Source organism: Mirounga angustirostris, unplaced genomic scaffold (genome assembly GCF_029215605.1).
Source record: "Mirounga angustirostris isolate CCGP_5_RB_7025 unplaced genomic scaffold, mMirAng1.0.hap1 SCAF_11, whole genome shotgun sequence".
Lineage (NCBI taxonomy): Eukaryota > Metazoa > Chordata > Mammalia > Carnivora > Phocidae > Mirounga > Mirounga angustirostris.
In genome coordinates, this window is record NW_026991719.1 from 56,795,393 (window position 1) to 56,814,185 (window position 18,793).

General features: G+C 37.7%; 1 protein-coding gene across 3 annotated transcripts in view; it reads left to right on the forward strand.

Annotated features, from left to right (window-relative positions):
• Nucleotides 1-18,793, forward strand: part of KIF4A (kinesin family member 4A) — a 116,804-nt gene that overhangs the window by 1,611 nt on the left and 96,400 nt on the right. For all 3 annotated transcript variants that reach the window (XM_045879259.3, XM_064574206.1, XM_064574205.1), the window contains 4 exons: nt 2,148-2,338; nt 3,714-3,806; nt 6,766-6,932; nt 7,172-7,266. In XM_045879259.3, the coding sequence (XP_045735215.1) occupies nt 2,148-2,338; nt 3,714-3,806; nt 6,766-6,932; nt 7,172-7,266 (546 nt within the window). The remainder of the gene's footprint in view (nt 1-2,147; nt 2,339-3,713; nt 3,807-6,765; nt 6,933-7,171; nt 7,267-18,793) is intronic.

The following is an 18,793-nucleotide window of genomic DNA, read 5'->3' on the forward strand; positions in this document are numbered from 1 at the left end:
AGAGATGTTTAATTATTGTTATTCCAGTACAGAGGTTATTCAGGATTCAAACCAGAGGTCTATGTAAAAGAAGTTGAACCACGGCACACCGGTCCCTTAAAGATAAAAGACACATTTGTACATTATGTAGTCTTACTTTGCATTGAAAGAAAAATGCTTTCCAGCAATATCTCTAAGTGAACTTCTAGCGTCTATTTAAATTTTTTCTCCTTTGATAGGGAACTCACTGACTCACAAGGTGGTCCCATTGAATTTTGGACAACTCCAATTGCACTAGATTATATAGAGATGAAATTTGCTTCCCTATAATTTCTACCCAGTGATGTTAGTTCATCCCTCTAGGCAAATTCACATATTTTTCCCACTTTTTAAAATGATGTTATGGCTCAGGACACACTGAACACTTTGTTTCAAACTTTTAAAATATTAAAGTGATAATGTCAAACTTAGAGAAATGTTGCAAGAACAGCATAAAAAACTTTTTTCCTGAATCATTTGAGATGGATTGTTGACCTGATGCCTCCTGAATACTTTAGTGTATATTTGCCACACTCAAGGACTTCCTCCTACATAACTACAGTATAAGCATATAAGCATCAAAATCATGAAATTAGCATTGCTACATTACTACCATCTAGTCCTCAGACTTTGTTCAGGTTTCACCAGTTGTCCCAATAACATCCTTTAGAGTAAAAGAATCTGGTTCAAAAGCACTTGTTATATTTAGTTGTGCTGTCTCTTTATAGTCTCTTTCATTCTAAAGTTTTTTCAGTCTTTTTTTTTTTTTTTTTGTGATCCTGACTCTTAAAGACCAGTTGTTGTTTTGTAAACTGTTTATCAATTTTGGTTTGTCTGATGTTTACTTATGATTGGATTCAGGTTGTATATCTGTACCAGGAATATCACAGAAATGATGCTGTATTCTTCCCATTGAATCCTATCGCCAGCACATGATGATTTGTTTTATTACTGCTGATGTTCATTTTGATTATTCGATTACAGTGTTATCTGCCAGGCTTCTCCACTATAAAGTTAATCTTTTTCCTATTTACACATTTGGAAGACAATTATGTGATTCTGCCTAAGTCTCTTCTAATTAACCATCCCTGTCTGCTTCAGCTATTCTGGAAACAGTATGGTTTCCAGACCCTTCATTATCTGGTCATCTTCCTCAGAATGTTGCTTCACAGCTCAGTAAGAGCACTATAGTTCTATACTTTTATCTTAACTTGGGAATCTGAGAATTAAATTATAGACTTTAGAGGAATATGAAGTAGATAGTGATTCCAATATATATGTTTGGTTAACATTGCTCTCAGTTGCAAAGACACAGCCAATATTTTCAACATCATCCTCTTGTACTCTGAATTCCCAATACCAGAGAGCCCTGAATATTTTGGGGAAAGTACTGAAACTTGGTTTCCCCAGTTATTACTATGTACACATATCTGTGGTATTGTAGAAGATTATGGAATATTATTCTTTTGCCTCATGGTCATGCCAGGTGATACTAGCTATTTATTACAGTGGAAATCTTGATGTAACATCTTATGATCTTTCAGAATATCAAGGAAGGTCTTCATTTAGACAAACAAGTTCTTTTAAAAAGAAAAAAAAAGTGCCAAGGAGCCTGATAATATGGTCCAGATGCAGTCTGAGAGTTTAGATAAGGAGTGGATGCTTTCACTGATCGTAAAAATCAACTTTGTTGCCTTTTCAGATGAAGACTGGTCATCAAAAACATATGTTGGAATCCCTTCTATTTATGCAACTTCTAAGACTTTCATTTAATTCCCATAATTTAGAATTGCTAAAAGTAGAATTATAAAGCTCTGAATGGCTTTTTGGCAGTGAGTCGGCCACCTTCATTATCTCAGTCTTATCTTTAAGTGTTTTACTTCCTAGCTTTTAAGGGCAATGAAGAGGGGCACACATTCTGGGGCTGGTATTTTTCTTCTTTGCTGGTTTGGAGAAATGCAAAATCCTGGCATGCATATAAATTTTCTCTGTGTCTGCTGTTCCTAAGAGACCCCTGTCTTAAGAGAGCAGTCTCAATTTTGTTGCAAGTAATTGCTGAAGGAAATGGTGTATATTGATTGGATGAAAATATTTGAGTACCACTATGCATGTGATTTCTATTTTGCCAGGATACAATGCAACCGTCCTGGCCTATGGGCAGACTGGCTCTGGAAAAACCTATTCAATGGGAGGTGCATACACCGCAGAGCAAGAGAATGAACCAACAGTTGGGGTCATTCCTAGGGTAATACAATTGCTCTTCAAAGAAATTGATAAAAAGAGTGACATCGAATTTACTCTGAAAGTGTCATACTTAGAGGTAAATGATTTATCTTTAATTATACTGAATTCAAATGTATCTTTGGATAGAAAAAATAAATCCAAATTGAGTTTTTTCCTGGCATGACTCAAATTAGTAAATTGCATTTTTAGTAAATTACATTTTAATAAATTGATAGAGAAAATTTACTGGCTCAGTTGGAGCTGGCTCCTGCCCAGTTCTTTTCTTGTCAGAATAGTCTGTTTAATCTGATTGTTGGAGGAGTTGGCATTGCCGCATAAAAAGATGATAGGAGTTCTTTAATTCCAATTTGGCCTCTGCTGCTGATTCCCTGTAGTGTCTGCAGAAAAATATTTGATTTTCCTTTACTGTTTTGAGGCCTGAGTGATAATGCTTCTACTTCAGGAAGAATGTTAAAAAAATGGGTGAAGTATTGAGCTGTGTGATAATAGAATGTGTTTATTCAACAGATGTTATTGAATACCTACTGTGTTACAGGGCCTGCTCTAGGTACTTGGAATATATCCGTGAACAAAACATAAAAATCCCTACCCTTGTGTGGTTTTCATTCTAGTGAATGTCACTGTACAACTGGATTGACCAGTTATATCTAACCTCGTGACCTCAAACACATGTTCAGGAAATTTATGGGTTTTGGGAAACTAGCTAGTTGGTTCCATAGCAGTGATATCTTTAACGAGCAATGATTAAACTTATATAATGTAAGCATGAAATTATATATTGTATGTGAATACTCCTTCCTGGAGTTGAATCTTAATACATTAATAGGTATTGGAGGTATAGAGTTGGAAGGCAGGGAGTTAAACATCATTAGGATTTAGCCTTCTTGAATCTCTTGATTAACCCAGTTACGGTCAGGTAATCAAATGTAAAAATTACTTAAGAACCTGGTAGGTTAAATTGCAGCAACAGCAATAATAGCAAACAAATATGGTGCTTGCTATGTGCTAAACACTGTTCTAAATACTTAAAGTTCTGGTGGTTGAAATATTGGTTGCCACTTCTCCCATGTGCTTCCCATTTCCACCCTCCACTGAGGACCCGTTACTTAAACATTGTAGCAAAATCAGGGAAGATGATGCTGTTATGGTACCATCAAAGAACTGAATTTGGGCACTCAGGTAACTTTTCATTGTGTCTGCTATTCCCAAGAAACTGTCCTAAGAGAGCAGTCTCAATTTTGTTACAATGAATATGTGAATTCATTCTTGTAAGTATCAAATGGTTACACGTGAGATTAAAGGCCTTTTCTTAATTATAAAAATAATATGTTGTAAACTATTTTTTAATACAGAAAGTCACAAAGAATTTTAAAAATCACCTATGATCCCACCACCCCAAGATTACCACTGTTAACATCTTGTTTTTACCACTTCATTTTTAACAATACCAGATTTACAACGAAGAAATCTTGGATCTTCTATGCCCATCTCGTGAGAAAGCCTCTCAAATAAATATACGAGAGGATCCTAAAGAAGGCATAAAGGTGTGTTTGTCTCATTTGTTGTTACTGAAAAATGTTGGCCACTGCTAAAGTTCACATCCCTTTTATTTGCCACTGTGGTTTTAAATGGCTACTGACATCTCAGTCTTTCAGATTTCGTGTGATCCTAATTTCCCTTGTTAATCTAGAATTCCTAGATGGGAGCTCTTGTGGGGAAGGAAGTTTTATCATCTTCCTGTTCCCTGTGGAAGGAATGCTAATATCAACTAAATATTCATTAATTATTTATAGAGTTCTAAGCCTGGGCTATTCAGTACAATAGCCACTAGCCACAAATGGCTAAACTTAAGGGAACTAAGATATAATGAAATTTAAAATTCAGTCCCTTCGTCACACTAGCCACATATCCCAATAGCTACTTGTGGCTGTGGCTACTATAGGACAGTACAGATATAGACCATGGTCACAGAAAATTCTGTTGGGCCAGCACTATAACAGACATGCTAGGCTTTGGGATGATATTTAAATAGGAAAAAATTAAATAATATAAAAAATTTAAAATTCATAAGTTACCACAGGAAGAAGAGATCACTTATATGAGAGGCTTCTGTCGTATGGTTTAGATGCAGGATGAGGAGCTATATAGCTAAACAGAAAATTTGAGGCAAGGTTGGGAGTTTTATATATGGGAGTAGACCAAATCCAGAAGCCGGTATTGAAAACAGGCAGAGTTTGGGTCTAGCTCCAGCTTGAGTATTCAGGGAGAGAATCCAGGGCTGGAAGTGGATGAGAGTAGGTTATATAAATGGGAAAACTTGGTAAAATAGTGTCTTACCCATCTTCTTCCCCTTCCTCTCTTCACTGCATGGAAAGATGAAGGTTTAGGGTACAGGTGCTTGAAGAACAGGCGTGCTTCTGGTTTTTTTTTCCTTCTGGGTTATTAAGTCATTAGCCAGGTATTAAAATAAAGGCTTGAAGGATCAGACCTATTTTGAAAGCCTGATGGGGTGCCTGGGTGGCTCAGTCGGTTAAGCATCTGCCTTCGGCTCAGGTCATGATCCCAGAGTCCTGGGATCGAGCCCCGAGTTGGGCTCTCTGCTCAGTGGGGAGTCTGCTTCTCCCTCTCATTCTCCCTCCCTGCTCTCCCTCTCTCTCTCAAATAAATAAGTAAAATCTTAAAAAAAAAAAAAAAAGCCTGATAAACTTGGAATACAGGAAGACAATTTGGATAGTGGGGATAAGAAACCTGGGCAAAATGCATGGTATCACCAGAAAGAATGTTGGTACTGAGCCAGGTCTTGACCCAGTTCCAAGATCTTTTATATGCCCCATGCCAAGGCAGGAATTAAATCCCAAGCATTATTTGAGGTACAATTTTCAATACAAAAAAGTATGTGTTTTTGATTTAAATCGGGGTGGGTAAGGACAAGTTTGTGAACACTCTTCAGGTGGGATAGATGGAATATAAGTAGAGAGAAAAGAAGTAAGGGTATTCTTGTGTAAGGAGTAGCTTAAGCAGAAAATATACTCCTTGGGTTAGTAAGACTAGACCAGTCTGTCTGGATTCGAGGCTCTGGGTTGAGAAGTAATAGATGTGTTAGGACCAGGTTATGAAGCCAGGCTAAAGCTTCATGTGTTCCATCCCTGTGGACAGTATATAAGCGAGACTGCCATGGCCACTTTTACCAAGTTTTTATCTTATGCGTATCTCTCTCCAACTGTGTTAGCTGCTGGACGTTAGGAGAGTGTCTTAAAATCTCCTCGGATCCTCATTATCTAGCACAGAACTTAGTAATTTGGTGACATTTTCAGAAGCAGGATTTTAGGAAGACTAAACACAAGTGGCTTGAAAAGGAGATAGACTGGGATGAGGAAGGCCAGTTGGAGAAACTTTGCCTTCTTCTTCAGGCATGAAGCAAGATCGGCCTGGAAGAGGCAGGTAGATGTGGAAAGGAAAAGGAAGCAATGGATTCAAAAGAAAAATGGCTAGGAGTTGGTGACAGATGAGGTATGGCGAAATGGGAGGAGAGGAATTGAAGGTGAATCTGAGGTTTTGCGCATAGAGATATTAACAGAAGTGGAGAGAATCGGTGCTGGTGGAGGGAAGATGAGTTTGGTTTATAATTCACTGTTTACAAAGTATAAGTGGCAGGCAATTAGAAATGAAGGACTAGAAATGAAGGACTACACAGATGTAGATCTGGGAGCTATGGAGTAATAAAACAATAGCATATTTGGGCTAGCAGGGTCTTCATAATCATCTAGTTCAATCTCCAGAGGCTCCAAGAGATTTTAACGTGTACAAATTATCTTGCGTAGATACAGTACCAAGCGTAGGACCCTGTTTTCCTGCTGTTTCCCGTAGTGAAAATGAAGTCTAAAACCGGTCAGAGGTATAGGGAGGGGCACAGGGTCACATGGAGAAAGTAGCAAAGAGAAATACTGTAAGTATTTGTGTTGCCCTTGCTGTTCTTGGGGCCAAAGCTTACCTTCACTTGGGAGCTCCCCAGAGGGCACCTATCCGTTGTTCTATCCTAAAATCTAGAGATCTCTTCTAGCTCTAGTGTTGTCTGGTACCCTTGTTTTGGAAGTCCCTAGGGGAGATTAGGGACCTTGGTTTGCTGTGATCATAGAGTTAGTTAAAACAGTCCTTATCACCACAACTGTCCTATTTATTGAGGTTCTATTGGAACATCAAAGCATTATTTAAAAAAATGTTTTTTAATTTATTTATTTGACACAGAGAGATATAGCGAGAAAGGGAACACAAGCAGGGGGAGTGGGAGAGGGAGAAGCAGGCTTCCCGCCGAGCAGAGAGCCTGATGCGGGGCTCGATCCCAGGACCCCGGGATCACGACCTGAGCAGAAGGCAGACACTTAACGACTGAGCCACCCAGGTGCCCCTTAAAGCATTATTTTTTAACCTACCAGTCCTTCTATCTCTGATGAAGTATGTAAAGCAGAATCCTAAGGGCATTTTTTTTTTCTTTCTCTGAATTAGATTGTGGGACTCACTGAGAAGACTGTTGTAGTCGCCCTGGACACTGTTTCCTGTTTGGAGCAGGGCAACAACTGTAGGACTGTGGCCTCCACAGCTATGAACTCCCAGTCATCCCGATCTCATGCCATCTTTACAATCTCCATAGAGCAAAGAAGGAAGACTGACAAGTAAGTTGCAGTTCACAGTTTAAAGAGTCAAGATTGTTAACAGTTCTACCAAAGTTGAATATTAAGTTGCTTCTTCAGTGCGTTTGACGAATCATCGGCCATCAGTACCCTGAGCACTGGTAACCAGTGGAGCCATTTTGACTGACTTGAAAGAAAACCAGAGCCAGCAGGTCGGCTTTGACACTCAGCCACCCTCAAGCTCACGTGCCGTTCTCATTTGTGTCTTCTTGTCATCACAGGAATAGCAGCTTTCGCTCCAAGCTGCATCTTGTAGACCTTGCTGGATCAGAAAGACAGAAGAAAACCAAGGCTGAAGGGGACCGTCTGAAAGAGGGTGAGAGAGCTTAAGGCTACACTTGTAGATGAAAACTTCTAGTACTCTTATTGTGTCATTGGTGTCTTGACAGAAATATTTGAGGTCATATTCTAACAGTAGCTACAATTCAAGTTCAAGGCTGATATCAGAAATAGTGAAAACCTGTTTCTTTCCCTTGCACTCATTTTCTAATTTAGGTATGAGATTTGGATCTGGCCCTTGGTTTGATTTCATCTGGTCCAGGCAAGTTTTATTTTTGTTTGGTTTGGTTTGGTTTGGTTTTATCCCCAACTACTTATGATTAAAATCGGTCTCCTGATTCTGTCATCTCAAGTATTCACTATCCTTCTCAGATATTGTCACTTATAAACCTCATCAGCATGGTTTCCATATCTTCATTTAAGCTGTTGGATATAAACGATGAAGCTCCTAAGGCTAGAAGAACCCCATGGTGATTGCTATTAGAGACCTTAGTCTAGCATGATAGTGGCCTGGTAATCTGCATGCTTTGGGAATGATCTTTCAAGTGATTATTAATCTAACAAAAGTTAACAACCAGCCCCTATTTCTCAATTTTGTGCTTAAGGATCTCGTAAAAGATTTTGCTAAATGCCTTGCTAAAGTTCAGATATACGAAGTCTGCCATATTTCTCTTAGCTACCAGTTTAATGACATTACAAAAAAGAAATAAGGATTAGCCTAAATTGATTTCTTCTTAGTGACTTCAAGTTGGCTTCTAGTGCTTATTCTTCCGTTTCTAGGTTCTTGCAAGCCATCCCTGTGATCATCCATCCCATAATCTAGAAGACTTATATCAAACTTACTGGTCTGTAATTTATGGAATTAACTTCTATTTCTTCTTCTTCTTCTTTTTTGTTTTTTTTTTTTTTTGAAAATTGAAATTACATCTGCCCAGTCTTCTGGAACATCTTTCTCTGTGATCCCTCAAAGATCGCTGACATAGCTTCAGCATTCTCATTTGAAAGTACTCTCCATTTCCTTGGCTATAATTCATCTGCTCCAAGATATTTGAACTCCTGTTAAAGGAGTCGAGTTCTCACTTACTACCTCTTTACTCATATTGGGCTGCACTTCCCTCTTGGAAACTGAGAATGCAGGAGCAAAAATAGTAATTGAGGAATTTTACCTCTGTCACATATCATTATTATACTGCTAGCACAGGGCAGAGACCTAGTTCTTGCTCATTCAGCTTTTTGTTCTGAATGTATTTGAAAGTGCCCTTTTTGTTCTGTGTTTGCGCTGTGAGATTTAGCCTTCTTAATACTATTTTTAAAGGTTCTTGTGCCTCTTTTTTTAGGTTTACAGTTCTGAGTTTTTTTTAACAGCTTTATTGAGATATAATTCACATACCATAAAATTCACCCATTTAAACTGTACACCCATTTAAACTGTACACTTCTGTGGATATATTCACAGAGTTGTGCAACCAGTACCACAATCTAATTTTAGATCATGTTTATCACCTTCAAAAAGAAACTCACCCTCCATATCATTTAGCAGTCACTCCGCACTCCTAGCCCCTTCTCTAGCCCTAGGCAACCATGACCTGTATTTTATATAAGTATAATCGTACAATACGTGGTCTTTTGTGACTGGTTTGTTTCACTCAGCATAAGGTTTTCAAGGATCATCCGTGTTGTAGTGTGTAGCAACACTTCGTTCCCTTTGAATGCTGAATCATATTCCATTGTGTGGATATACGTTTTGAATGTTTGTCCATTCATCAGCTGTATGTTTGTATGAATGTTTGTCCATTCATCAGTTGTATCCAATTTCGCTATTTTGAATATTGCTCTGTGAGCATCTGTGTATAAGTTTTTGTGTAGACAAATGTTGTAATTTCCCTTTAGGTATACACCTAATTGTGCAATTGCTGGCTGGGTCATATGGTAACTTTTAAGTTTCTTTTTTTTTTTTTAATTAAGATGTAACTAATATACCATAAAATTTACCCTTTTAAACTGTACAATTTGGTAATCTTTGAGGATATTCACAAAGTTGTGTATCACCACAGTAAATTTTAGAATGTTTTCGTCACCCAAAAAGAAAACCTGCACGCATTAGAAGTCATTCCCTATTTTTCCTCAACCTCCTTCTGCCACACCCTCGGCCCCACCTATCTGTGACTAACGCTTTTTCTGTCTCTACAGATTTGCCTGTTCTGGACATTTCATACACATCTAGTCATATGATATATGGTCTTTTGTGACTGGCTTCTTTCACTTTAACAGTGTTTTCAAGGCTCATCCATGTTGTGTAGCATGTATCAGTACTTCATTCCTTTTTATCGCCAAATAATATTCTACTACATGAATATATTATTATTATTACACATTCATTATCAATACTTATTAATATATATTTGTCCATTGATGGACATTTGGGTTGCTTCCACTTTGGGTTATTAGGAATAATGCTGCTATGAGCATTGCTGTACAAATTTTTAAGTAGACATCTGTTTTCATTTCTCTCTGGTATATACCTAGGAGTGGAATTGCTGGATCATATGGTAACTCTGTGTTTAACTTTTTGAAGAACTGCCAGATTGTTTTTCACAGCAACTGCACCACTTTAACATTATCAGGATTGTTATCCTTAGAATTCTAATTCTAAAATTAGGATTCTAATTTTCCCATATTCTTACTTTTATTATGTCTTTAATGGGAGCCATCCTAGTGGGTGTAAAGTGATACCTCATTGTGGTTTTGGTTTGCATTTCCCAGTGGCTAATGATGTTGAGCATTGTTTCGTGTGCTTATCAGCAATTTGTGTATCTTTTTAGAAAAATGTTCATTCAGATTCTTTGCCCGTTTTTTAATTATTTATCTTTTTTATGGTTGAGTTATGTATGTTCTTTATACATTCTGGATACTAACCCCTTATCAGGTATATGCTTTGCAAATGTTTTCTCCCATTCTTTGGGTTGTGTTTTCACTTATTTTTTTTATTTTTTTAAAAGATTTTATTTATTTATTCATAAGAGACAGAGAGTGAGAGAGAGGCAGAGGGAGAAGCAGGCTCCCCACTGAGCAGGGAGCCCGATGTGGGGCTCGATCCCAGGACCCTGGGATCATGACCTGAGCCGAAGGCAGACGCTTAACCATCTGAGCCACCCAGGCGCCCTGTGTTTTCACTTATTGATGGTATCCTTTGAAGCACACAATTTAAAAAATTTTGATGAAGTCCATTCATCTAGTTTTTTTCTCTTGTTGCTTATGTGTTTGGTGTCATACCTATGGAAAATGCCTAATCCAAGGTCACAAAGATTTATGCTTCTGTTTTCTTCTAAGAGCTTTATGGTTTTAGATGCTGCATTTAAGTCTTTGATCCATTTTGAGTTAATTTTAGTATATGGTGTGAAGTGGCAGTCCAAAGTTCAGTCTTTGGCATGTAGATAGTTATCCCCACATCGTTTGTTGAAAAGACTATTCTTGGGCGCCTGGGTGGCTCAGTTGGTTAGGCGACTGCCTTCGGCTCAGGTCATGATCCTGGAGTCCCGGGATCAAGTCCCGCGTCGGGCTCCCTGCTCGGCGGGGAGCCTGCTTCTCCCTCTGACCCTCCCCTCTCTCATGTGCTCTCTCTCTCTCATTCCTCTGTCTCAAATAAATAAATAAAATCTTAAAAAAAAAAAAGAAAGAAAGAAAAGACTATTCTTTCCCGCTGAATTGTCTTAGCATCTTTGTCAAGAAGCAATTGAACTCTCAATTCTATTCCATTGATCTGTATGTCTGTCCTTATGCTGGTACCACACTGTCTTGATTGCCATAGCTTTGTAGTAAGTTTTGAAATCAGGAAGTGTGAGTGCTCCAACATGGTTCTTTTTCAAGATTGTTTTGGCTATTCTGGGTCCCTTGCATTTCCGTATGAATGTTAGGATCAGCTTGTCATTTTCTGCAAAGAAGCCAGCTGGGATTTTCATAGGGGTTGTGTTGAATCTGTATATCAGTTGAAGAAGTATTGCCATCATAACATTCAGTCTTTTTTTTTAAGATTTTATTTATTTATTTGACAGAGAGAGACACAGCGAGAGAGGGAGCACAAGCAGGGGGAGTGGGAGAGGGAAAAGAAGGTTTCCTGCTGAGCCGGGAGCCCGATGTGGGACTCGATCCCAGGACCCTGGGATCATGACCTGAGCCGAAAGGCAGCCGCTTAACCTACTGAACCACTCAGGTGCCCCTCAAATGTCTTTCTGTTTATTTAGGTCCTCTTAAATATCTTTGAATAATGTTTACGTTTTACACTTCTTTTGTTACATTTATTCCTAAATACTTTATTCTTTTCAATGCTGTTGTAAATGGAATTGTTTTCTGAATTTCATTTTCAAATTGTTTATTGAGTTTTGTATAATGATCTCGTGTCTGCAACCTAGCTGAACTTGCTTGTCAGTTCTAATAGGTTTTTAATGGATTCTTTAGGATTTCTGTATACAAGTTCATGTCATCTGTAACAGAGATAGTTTTTCTTCTTCCTTATTGGTCTGGATGCCTTTATTTCCTTTTCTTGCCTAATTGTCCTGGCTAGAACCTCCAGGACAATGCTGAATGGAAATGGTGAGAATGGATATTGTTGTCTTGTTCCTGAGTTAGGGGAAAAGCATTCAGTCTTTTACTATTAAGTATGATGTTAGCTATGGGGTTTTCATAGATGCCCCTACCAGGATGAGGAATTTCTGTCTATACCTAGTTTGTTGAGTGTGTTTATCTTGAGTTTGTCAAATGATTTTTCACCATCTGTTGACATGATCACATTATTGTTTTTTATTGTTCATTATTCTGTTGATTCGGTTTATTTTTTTTAAAGATTGATTGATTTGAGAGAGAGAGAGGGTGAGCATGAGAGGGGGGAGGGTCAGAGGGAGAAGCAGACTCCCCGCTGAGCAGGGAGCCCTATGTGGGACTCGATCCTGGGACTCCAGGATCATGACCCGAGCCGAAGACAGTTGCTTAACCAACTGAGCCACTCAGGTGCCCCTGTTGATTATGTTTATTGCATTAATTGATTTTTGGATGTTAAACCAATCTCGTATTCCTAGAATAAACCTAACTTGTTGTCTTTTTATGTTTAGTGACTTTCTCGGACTAATTCTATAATTCCCAGTAGTGTGCAGTCACAGAAGTGTGTGCTTAGTTACTTTAGTGGTTAGCTAATCATTTGTCTCAGACTTCCTTAAATGCCTTGAACTGTAACTCTTCTGCATTTGCCTAGGGCTCTGTGTTATGTGTTGGGGCTTGTCTCTAACACTCAGGCTCTTTACAACTCTATCTTAGTCTTCACTTCTTGAACAGGGCCTCAGCGTCAGCCAGGGGGTGCAAGATAAGGGCTTTTTAGGTCTTTCCTGACATTTTTAGGTCTTTCCTGAGCATGCACACAGCTTTCTAGATTTCCAGAAATATATCAGAGCTTTTTAAAGCCTCCTGTGGACACTTCATTCCCCACATCCTTCCTTTTAAGTTTCCAAGCAGGCTCTTGTTTAACTGTGGCTATTAAGTGTGCTGTGTATCATCACCAGATATTTTTCTATACATAAGTGTGCATGTATATGTAGTAATATATTTGTTATATGCCTTTAAAATTTTGGTATTGCTAAATTAATTTACTCCCTTTGAATTATACAAGTAATACATGAATAAATTCCTAATATAAAACACAAGCAATGCAGACGAAGATAAATCATGCCCCCCCAAATCCCCACCCCCCGCCTTGATTTCCCTCCCAATCCTAATCTAGGTGTAACCACTTTCACCTGCCTGTTTTTTTTTTTTTAACCTGGTGTTTCCCTATTGTTTTAAAGACAAATGCTATCATCAGCATACTATTTTTCAACCAACTTTTGTCTGCTAATAATATATCTTTGAGGGGCGCCTGGGTGGCTCACTTGGTTAAGTGTCTGCCTTTGGCTCAGGTCATGGTCCCAGGGTCCTGGGATCAAGCCCTGCCTCGGGCTCTCTGCTCAGCATGGAACCTGCTTCTCCCTCTCCCTCTGCCTGCCATTCTGCCTACTTGTACTCTATCAAATAAATAAAAATCTTTAAAAAAATGTTTTAAAAATAATATCTTTGAAATTTTTTTGTACCACTGTATAAATCTGCCTCATTTTTATGAGTGCTATATAGGACTCCACAGTGTACAAAGTCTACCTTGTTTATTTATTCCTGTTTTGAATGACATTTAGGTTGTCCGGTTTCTAGCTATTGTAAAATGATGCCTTAGTTAATAGCCTTGTATGTGATATATACTTGAGAGTATTCTCTAGATTACATACCCGGGTAGAGGAATTGCTAGGGTGAAGGGCACACACATTTGAGATTTTAAATACTGCTAAATACTGTTCTCTAAAATGTCTGTCCCGGTATGCATGCCACCTCACTATATGAGAATGTTTCCCTGTACTGTTGACAATATTAGATATTATTGACCTTTTTTATTTCTATCTTGAACATTGCATGTTATTTAAAAAAATTGTATTTCCCCCAATTACTTGTGAAACTGAGCATTTTTTCATGTTATTGGCCATTTCTCTTTCCATTTCTGTGAATTGCCTGTTCATACCCTTTGCTTATTTTTTTCTTTCAGATTGTATTTTTGTTGATTTTAGAAGTTGTTTATATATTCTAGCTATTAATACCTTGTTATGTATATTACATATATTTTTTCTCAGTCTCATTTTTTAATTTTGTAATCTTTTCATTTATGTTTTATGTGTGTGTGTTTTCCTATTTTTTTTCTTGAGGTAAAATGTATATGCAATAAAACGCACATATTTTAAATGTTCAGTTTGTTGAGTTCTGATAGTTGTATATGTACTTATCACCCAGTTTGGGTGTAACTATCACCCAAAACATGATATGGAACATTTCCATCTACCCCACAAAGTTCCTTTGTACCCCTTTCCAGTCAATCCACCCTACCCACATTCCACCTTAAGCAACCACTTTCTTTCTGACTTCTGTCACCATAGGTTATTTTTGCATGTTCTTAGACTTCATATTAATGGAATCATAAATTTTTATGTGTCTGGCTTCTTTTGTTTAGCATAATGTGGTTAGGGTTTTGGGTTTTTTTTTTTTTTTGAGATTTGTCCATGTTCTTGCTTTGATTAATAATGTGTTCCTCTGTGTTGCTGAGTAATATTCCATTATATGATTATACCACTACTTGTTTTTCCATTCTCCTGTAGATAGAAATTTGGGTTATTTCCAGTTTTTAGCTATTATGAATAGGCTGCCTTGAACATTCATGTACAGGTCTTTTTGTTAATATATGTTTCCATTTCTCTTGGGAAAATACGTCAGAGTAGAGGAGGTAGATGTATGCTTAACTTTTTAAGAAAGTGCCTAATAATTCTCTAACATAGTTTGTACCATTTCATATCCCAGCAATGTATGAGAGTTCCAGCTTATCATATCTTCAAAGATGTCGGGGCACATGGGTGGCTCAGTCAGTTAAGTGTCAGCCTTTGGCTCAGCTCACGATCTCCAAGTACCAGGATCAAGTCCCACGTCAGGCTCCCTGCTCAGTGGAGAGTCTGCTTCTCCCTCTCCTTCTACCCCTCCACTTGTTTCTCTCTCTCTCTCTCAAATGAATAAATAAAATCTTTTTTAAGAAAAGATGTCTTAGAAACATTAGAGTGGGTGTCAAATGGCATCTCATCATGGTTTTAATTTACATTTCAAAGATGATAGTGTTGAGCCTCTTTTCATGTACTTACTATCTATTCATGTATCTTCTTTTTTGAAGTGTCTATTCAAGTCTTTTGCCCATTGAAGTATTCGTCTTTTTATTGATGATTTGTGGGAGTTCTTTATATATTCTGGATTGAAGTGTCAGATAATGTATGTTACAAATATTTTTTTATAGTCTGTGGCTTGTCTTTTTCATGATGGCTTTTGATGAGCAGAAATTTTAATTTTTATGAAGTCCAGTTTACCATTTCTTTTCATTAATGCTTAGAGCACTTGGAGTCTTGTCCATGAAATCTTTGCCTACCCAAAGTCATGAAGATAATCTCTTATGTTTCCTGCTTGAAGCTTTACAGTGTTAGCTTTTACATAGTTCTGTAATCTATCTTGAATTAGTTTTTGGTTATAAAGTGAGATAGGGGTTGAAGATCATTTCCCCAACTTCACATGGATATGCAGTTGTTCTAGCACCATTTATTAAAAAGAAGGCCCTTTAGCCACTGACTTGACTTAGTATTGAGGTGTATTGAGTTGATGATCTGTGTGGGTCTATTTCTGGGCTCTATTCTGCCCTATTAGTGTATCTGTTTATTCTCAAACCCTTTAATAGATGTAGTTTATAGTATATTTTCATCTCTGGAAGGGCAAATTTCTCCTCACTTTTCTTTTATCAGAACCGTTTTGATTACTTTCTCTTCCAGATGAGTTTTAGAATCAGGTTGTCAAGTTCTATGAAAAATTACAAAATACAAATTATATAAATTCTGAATTCAAAGTATAGATTAACTTGAGAATTGTGCCTGCCCATCCAGGAACATGATCTCTCCATATTTACTCAAGTCTTTCATGTCTTTCAGTAAACTTTTGCAGGTTTCTTGGTATAATTCTTACACCACCTGTCTTGGTAGGCATATTCTGGCATATTATAGTTTGTGTTGCTATTTTGAATACCTCTTTTTCATTTTATTTTTTTAAAAAATTGATTTTCTTTTTTTAAGAGAGATTGAGCTTGAGTACGAGTGAGGGTGGGGGGGCAGAGAGAGAGGGAGAGAGAGAATCTCAAGCAGGCTCCACGCCCAGCGTAGAGCCTGATGTGGGGCTCAATCTCACGACCCTGAAATCATGACCTGAACCTAAATCGAGAGTCAGACGCGGGCGCCTGGGTGGCTCAGTTGGTTAAGCGACTGCCTTCGGCTCAGGTCATGATCCTGGAGTCCCTGGATCGAGTCCCACATCGGGCTCCCTGCTTGGCAGGGAGTCTGCTTCTCCCTCTGACCCTCCTCCCTCTCATGCTCTCTGTCTCTCATTCTCTCTCTCTCTCAAATAAATAAATAAAATCTTTAAAAAAAAAAAAAGAGACGCTTAACTGACTGAGCCACCCAGGTGCCCCTCTATTTTATTTTCTAATCCTGTCTAGGGAAAGTATTATTTTTCAAATTTTGATCTTGTATCTTGGCACATTGCTGAATTGCTTTCTTAGTTTTTTTTTTTTTTTTAAGATTTATTTATTTATTTTAGAGAGAGAGCACGCAAGTGGGGGCAGGGGCAGAGGGAGAGAGAGAGAGAGAGAATCTCAAGCAGACTTCCCACCGATTGCACAGCCAGGTGCAGGTCTCAGTCTCACAACCCTGAGTTCATGACCTGACCCAAAACCAAGAGTCAGACGCTCTGACTGAGCCACCCAGGCACCACGCTTTCTTAGTGTCTCATCATTTGGATTTTCTAGGTGGATATTCATATTATTTGCAAGTAGACACTTTGGCCTCTTCCTAACATTTATACCTTATTTCTTTTTTCAGTACAAGATTGAATAGTACCAGTGAGAGTAGCCATTCTCATTTTTTTCTGTTTTTACTCGAGCCATAATGTTGCTAGTGTTTCACCTTTAATTATCACTACAGTTCTGGCAGATATCCTTTATCAAGTTAAGGAAGTGACTTTTTATTCCTAGTTTGCTAAGAAGTACATGTTTTCAGTTTTTTTATTTTTTAAATGATTTTATTTATTTATTTATTTGAGAGAGAGAGCATGAGCACAAGCAGGGGGAGGCAGAGGGAGAAGCAGACTCCCCACTGAGCAGGGAGCCTGATGCGGGGCTCGACCCCAGGGCCCCGGGATCATGACTTGAGCCGAAAGCAGACGCTTAACTGACTGAGCCACCTACGTGCCCCAGAAGTACATATTTTTTTAGAGATTTTATTTATTTATTTGTCATAGAGAGAGAGTGCACACAAGCAGGGGGGAGTGGCAGGCAGAGGGAGATGCAGACTCCCTGCAGAGCAGGGGGAGCCCGATGCAGGACTCGATCCCAGGACCCCGGGGCCATCACCTGAGCCGAAGGCAGTTGCTTCACTGACTGAGCCACCCAGGTGCCCCAGAAGTACATATTTTTAAAATAAGAAATGAGTGTTGAGTTTTATCATTGATTGGGAATTAATGATCATGTAGTTTTTCTTCTTTTAACTTATTGTTAGAGTGAATTGTAAAAATAACTTTTCTATCACTGAATCATCCCCTATTGACCATGATAAATTATTCTTTCTGTGCATTGCTGAGTTTCATGTACTAGTTTTCAATTTAGGACATTTACATATATGTTCGTATGAGATAGTGGCCTATAACTTGTTTTCTATGTGTGCTCCCCTTGTCCAGTTTCAGTTTGAAGGTTTTGCCAACTGTATAAAATGAGTCGGGAAGGAAGCTTTTGATTTTTTTCTATGCTCTGATACAGTTTATGTAACATGGGAATTCTCTTTGAAAGTTTCTTGGATATTAGGTTCTCTATATCTGGGACCAGTTTTGATAATTTATATTTTCTTAGAGAATTAATTCACTTTGTCTAGATTGTCAAATTTATTGGCATAATTTTGCATATAGATTTACTGTATATTTTTAATCCCCATATCTGTAATTATGTCTCTACTTTTAGTTCATCGATTATTATTTATCTTCTCTATTTTTTCTACCACATTTGACAGATTTGTTTATTAACTGTCCTTTTTTTGTATTTTGTTTTTTTACTCTCTATCAATGACTTCCTCCTAAGTTGTTTTGTTATATTCATTGTATTGCTTCCTGAGTTGAAAGCTTTGTTCTTCTCTCTTTTTTTTTTTTAAAGCTTTTCAAGAGGTCAGGATGGTATAATGAATCCCCAAATACCTGTCATACAGTTTCGACAATGACAAATTTATGACAAGTCTTGTTTCATCTGTATCCTAACCACTTTCTCCCTCCGATATTATTTTGAAGCAAATCCCAGATATATATATATATTTTTTAAATTTCAGTTTGTATTTGGAAAAAAAAGAACTTTTAAGAATATAATCACCTAAAAATTATTAATAATTCCCGAACATCATCAAATATCTAGTCAGTGTTCACATTTCCAATAGTCTCATTGATTTTATTTGGATCAGGATCTATTTATTTGGATCAGGAGCAAAGTCCACACTTTGCTATTACTTGATAGGTTCTTTTCAGTCTCTTTTAATCTGTAGATACTTCCTCCATCTCTCCTTACCCCTCAACTTTCTGTAATTTATTTATTGAAGAAATCAGGTTGTCTTACAGAATTTCTTATAGTCTGAATTTTGCTAATTGCATATCCCCAGGTAGTTTTAACATGTTTCTTGTTCCTCTGTATTTCCTACAAATTGGTAACTGGATCTAGAGGCTAAGTTACATTCAGGATTGATTTTTTTCTTTTATTTGAATATGCCATTTGATTATTTCTCTTTTGGTAGCATAGCTCATTTGTTTTCAGTTGTTCTTATCTAAAAAGATACATTTAAAACTATACATTTTCCTCTCAGTACCACCGGATATAATCTTATAATTTTGAGAAA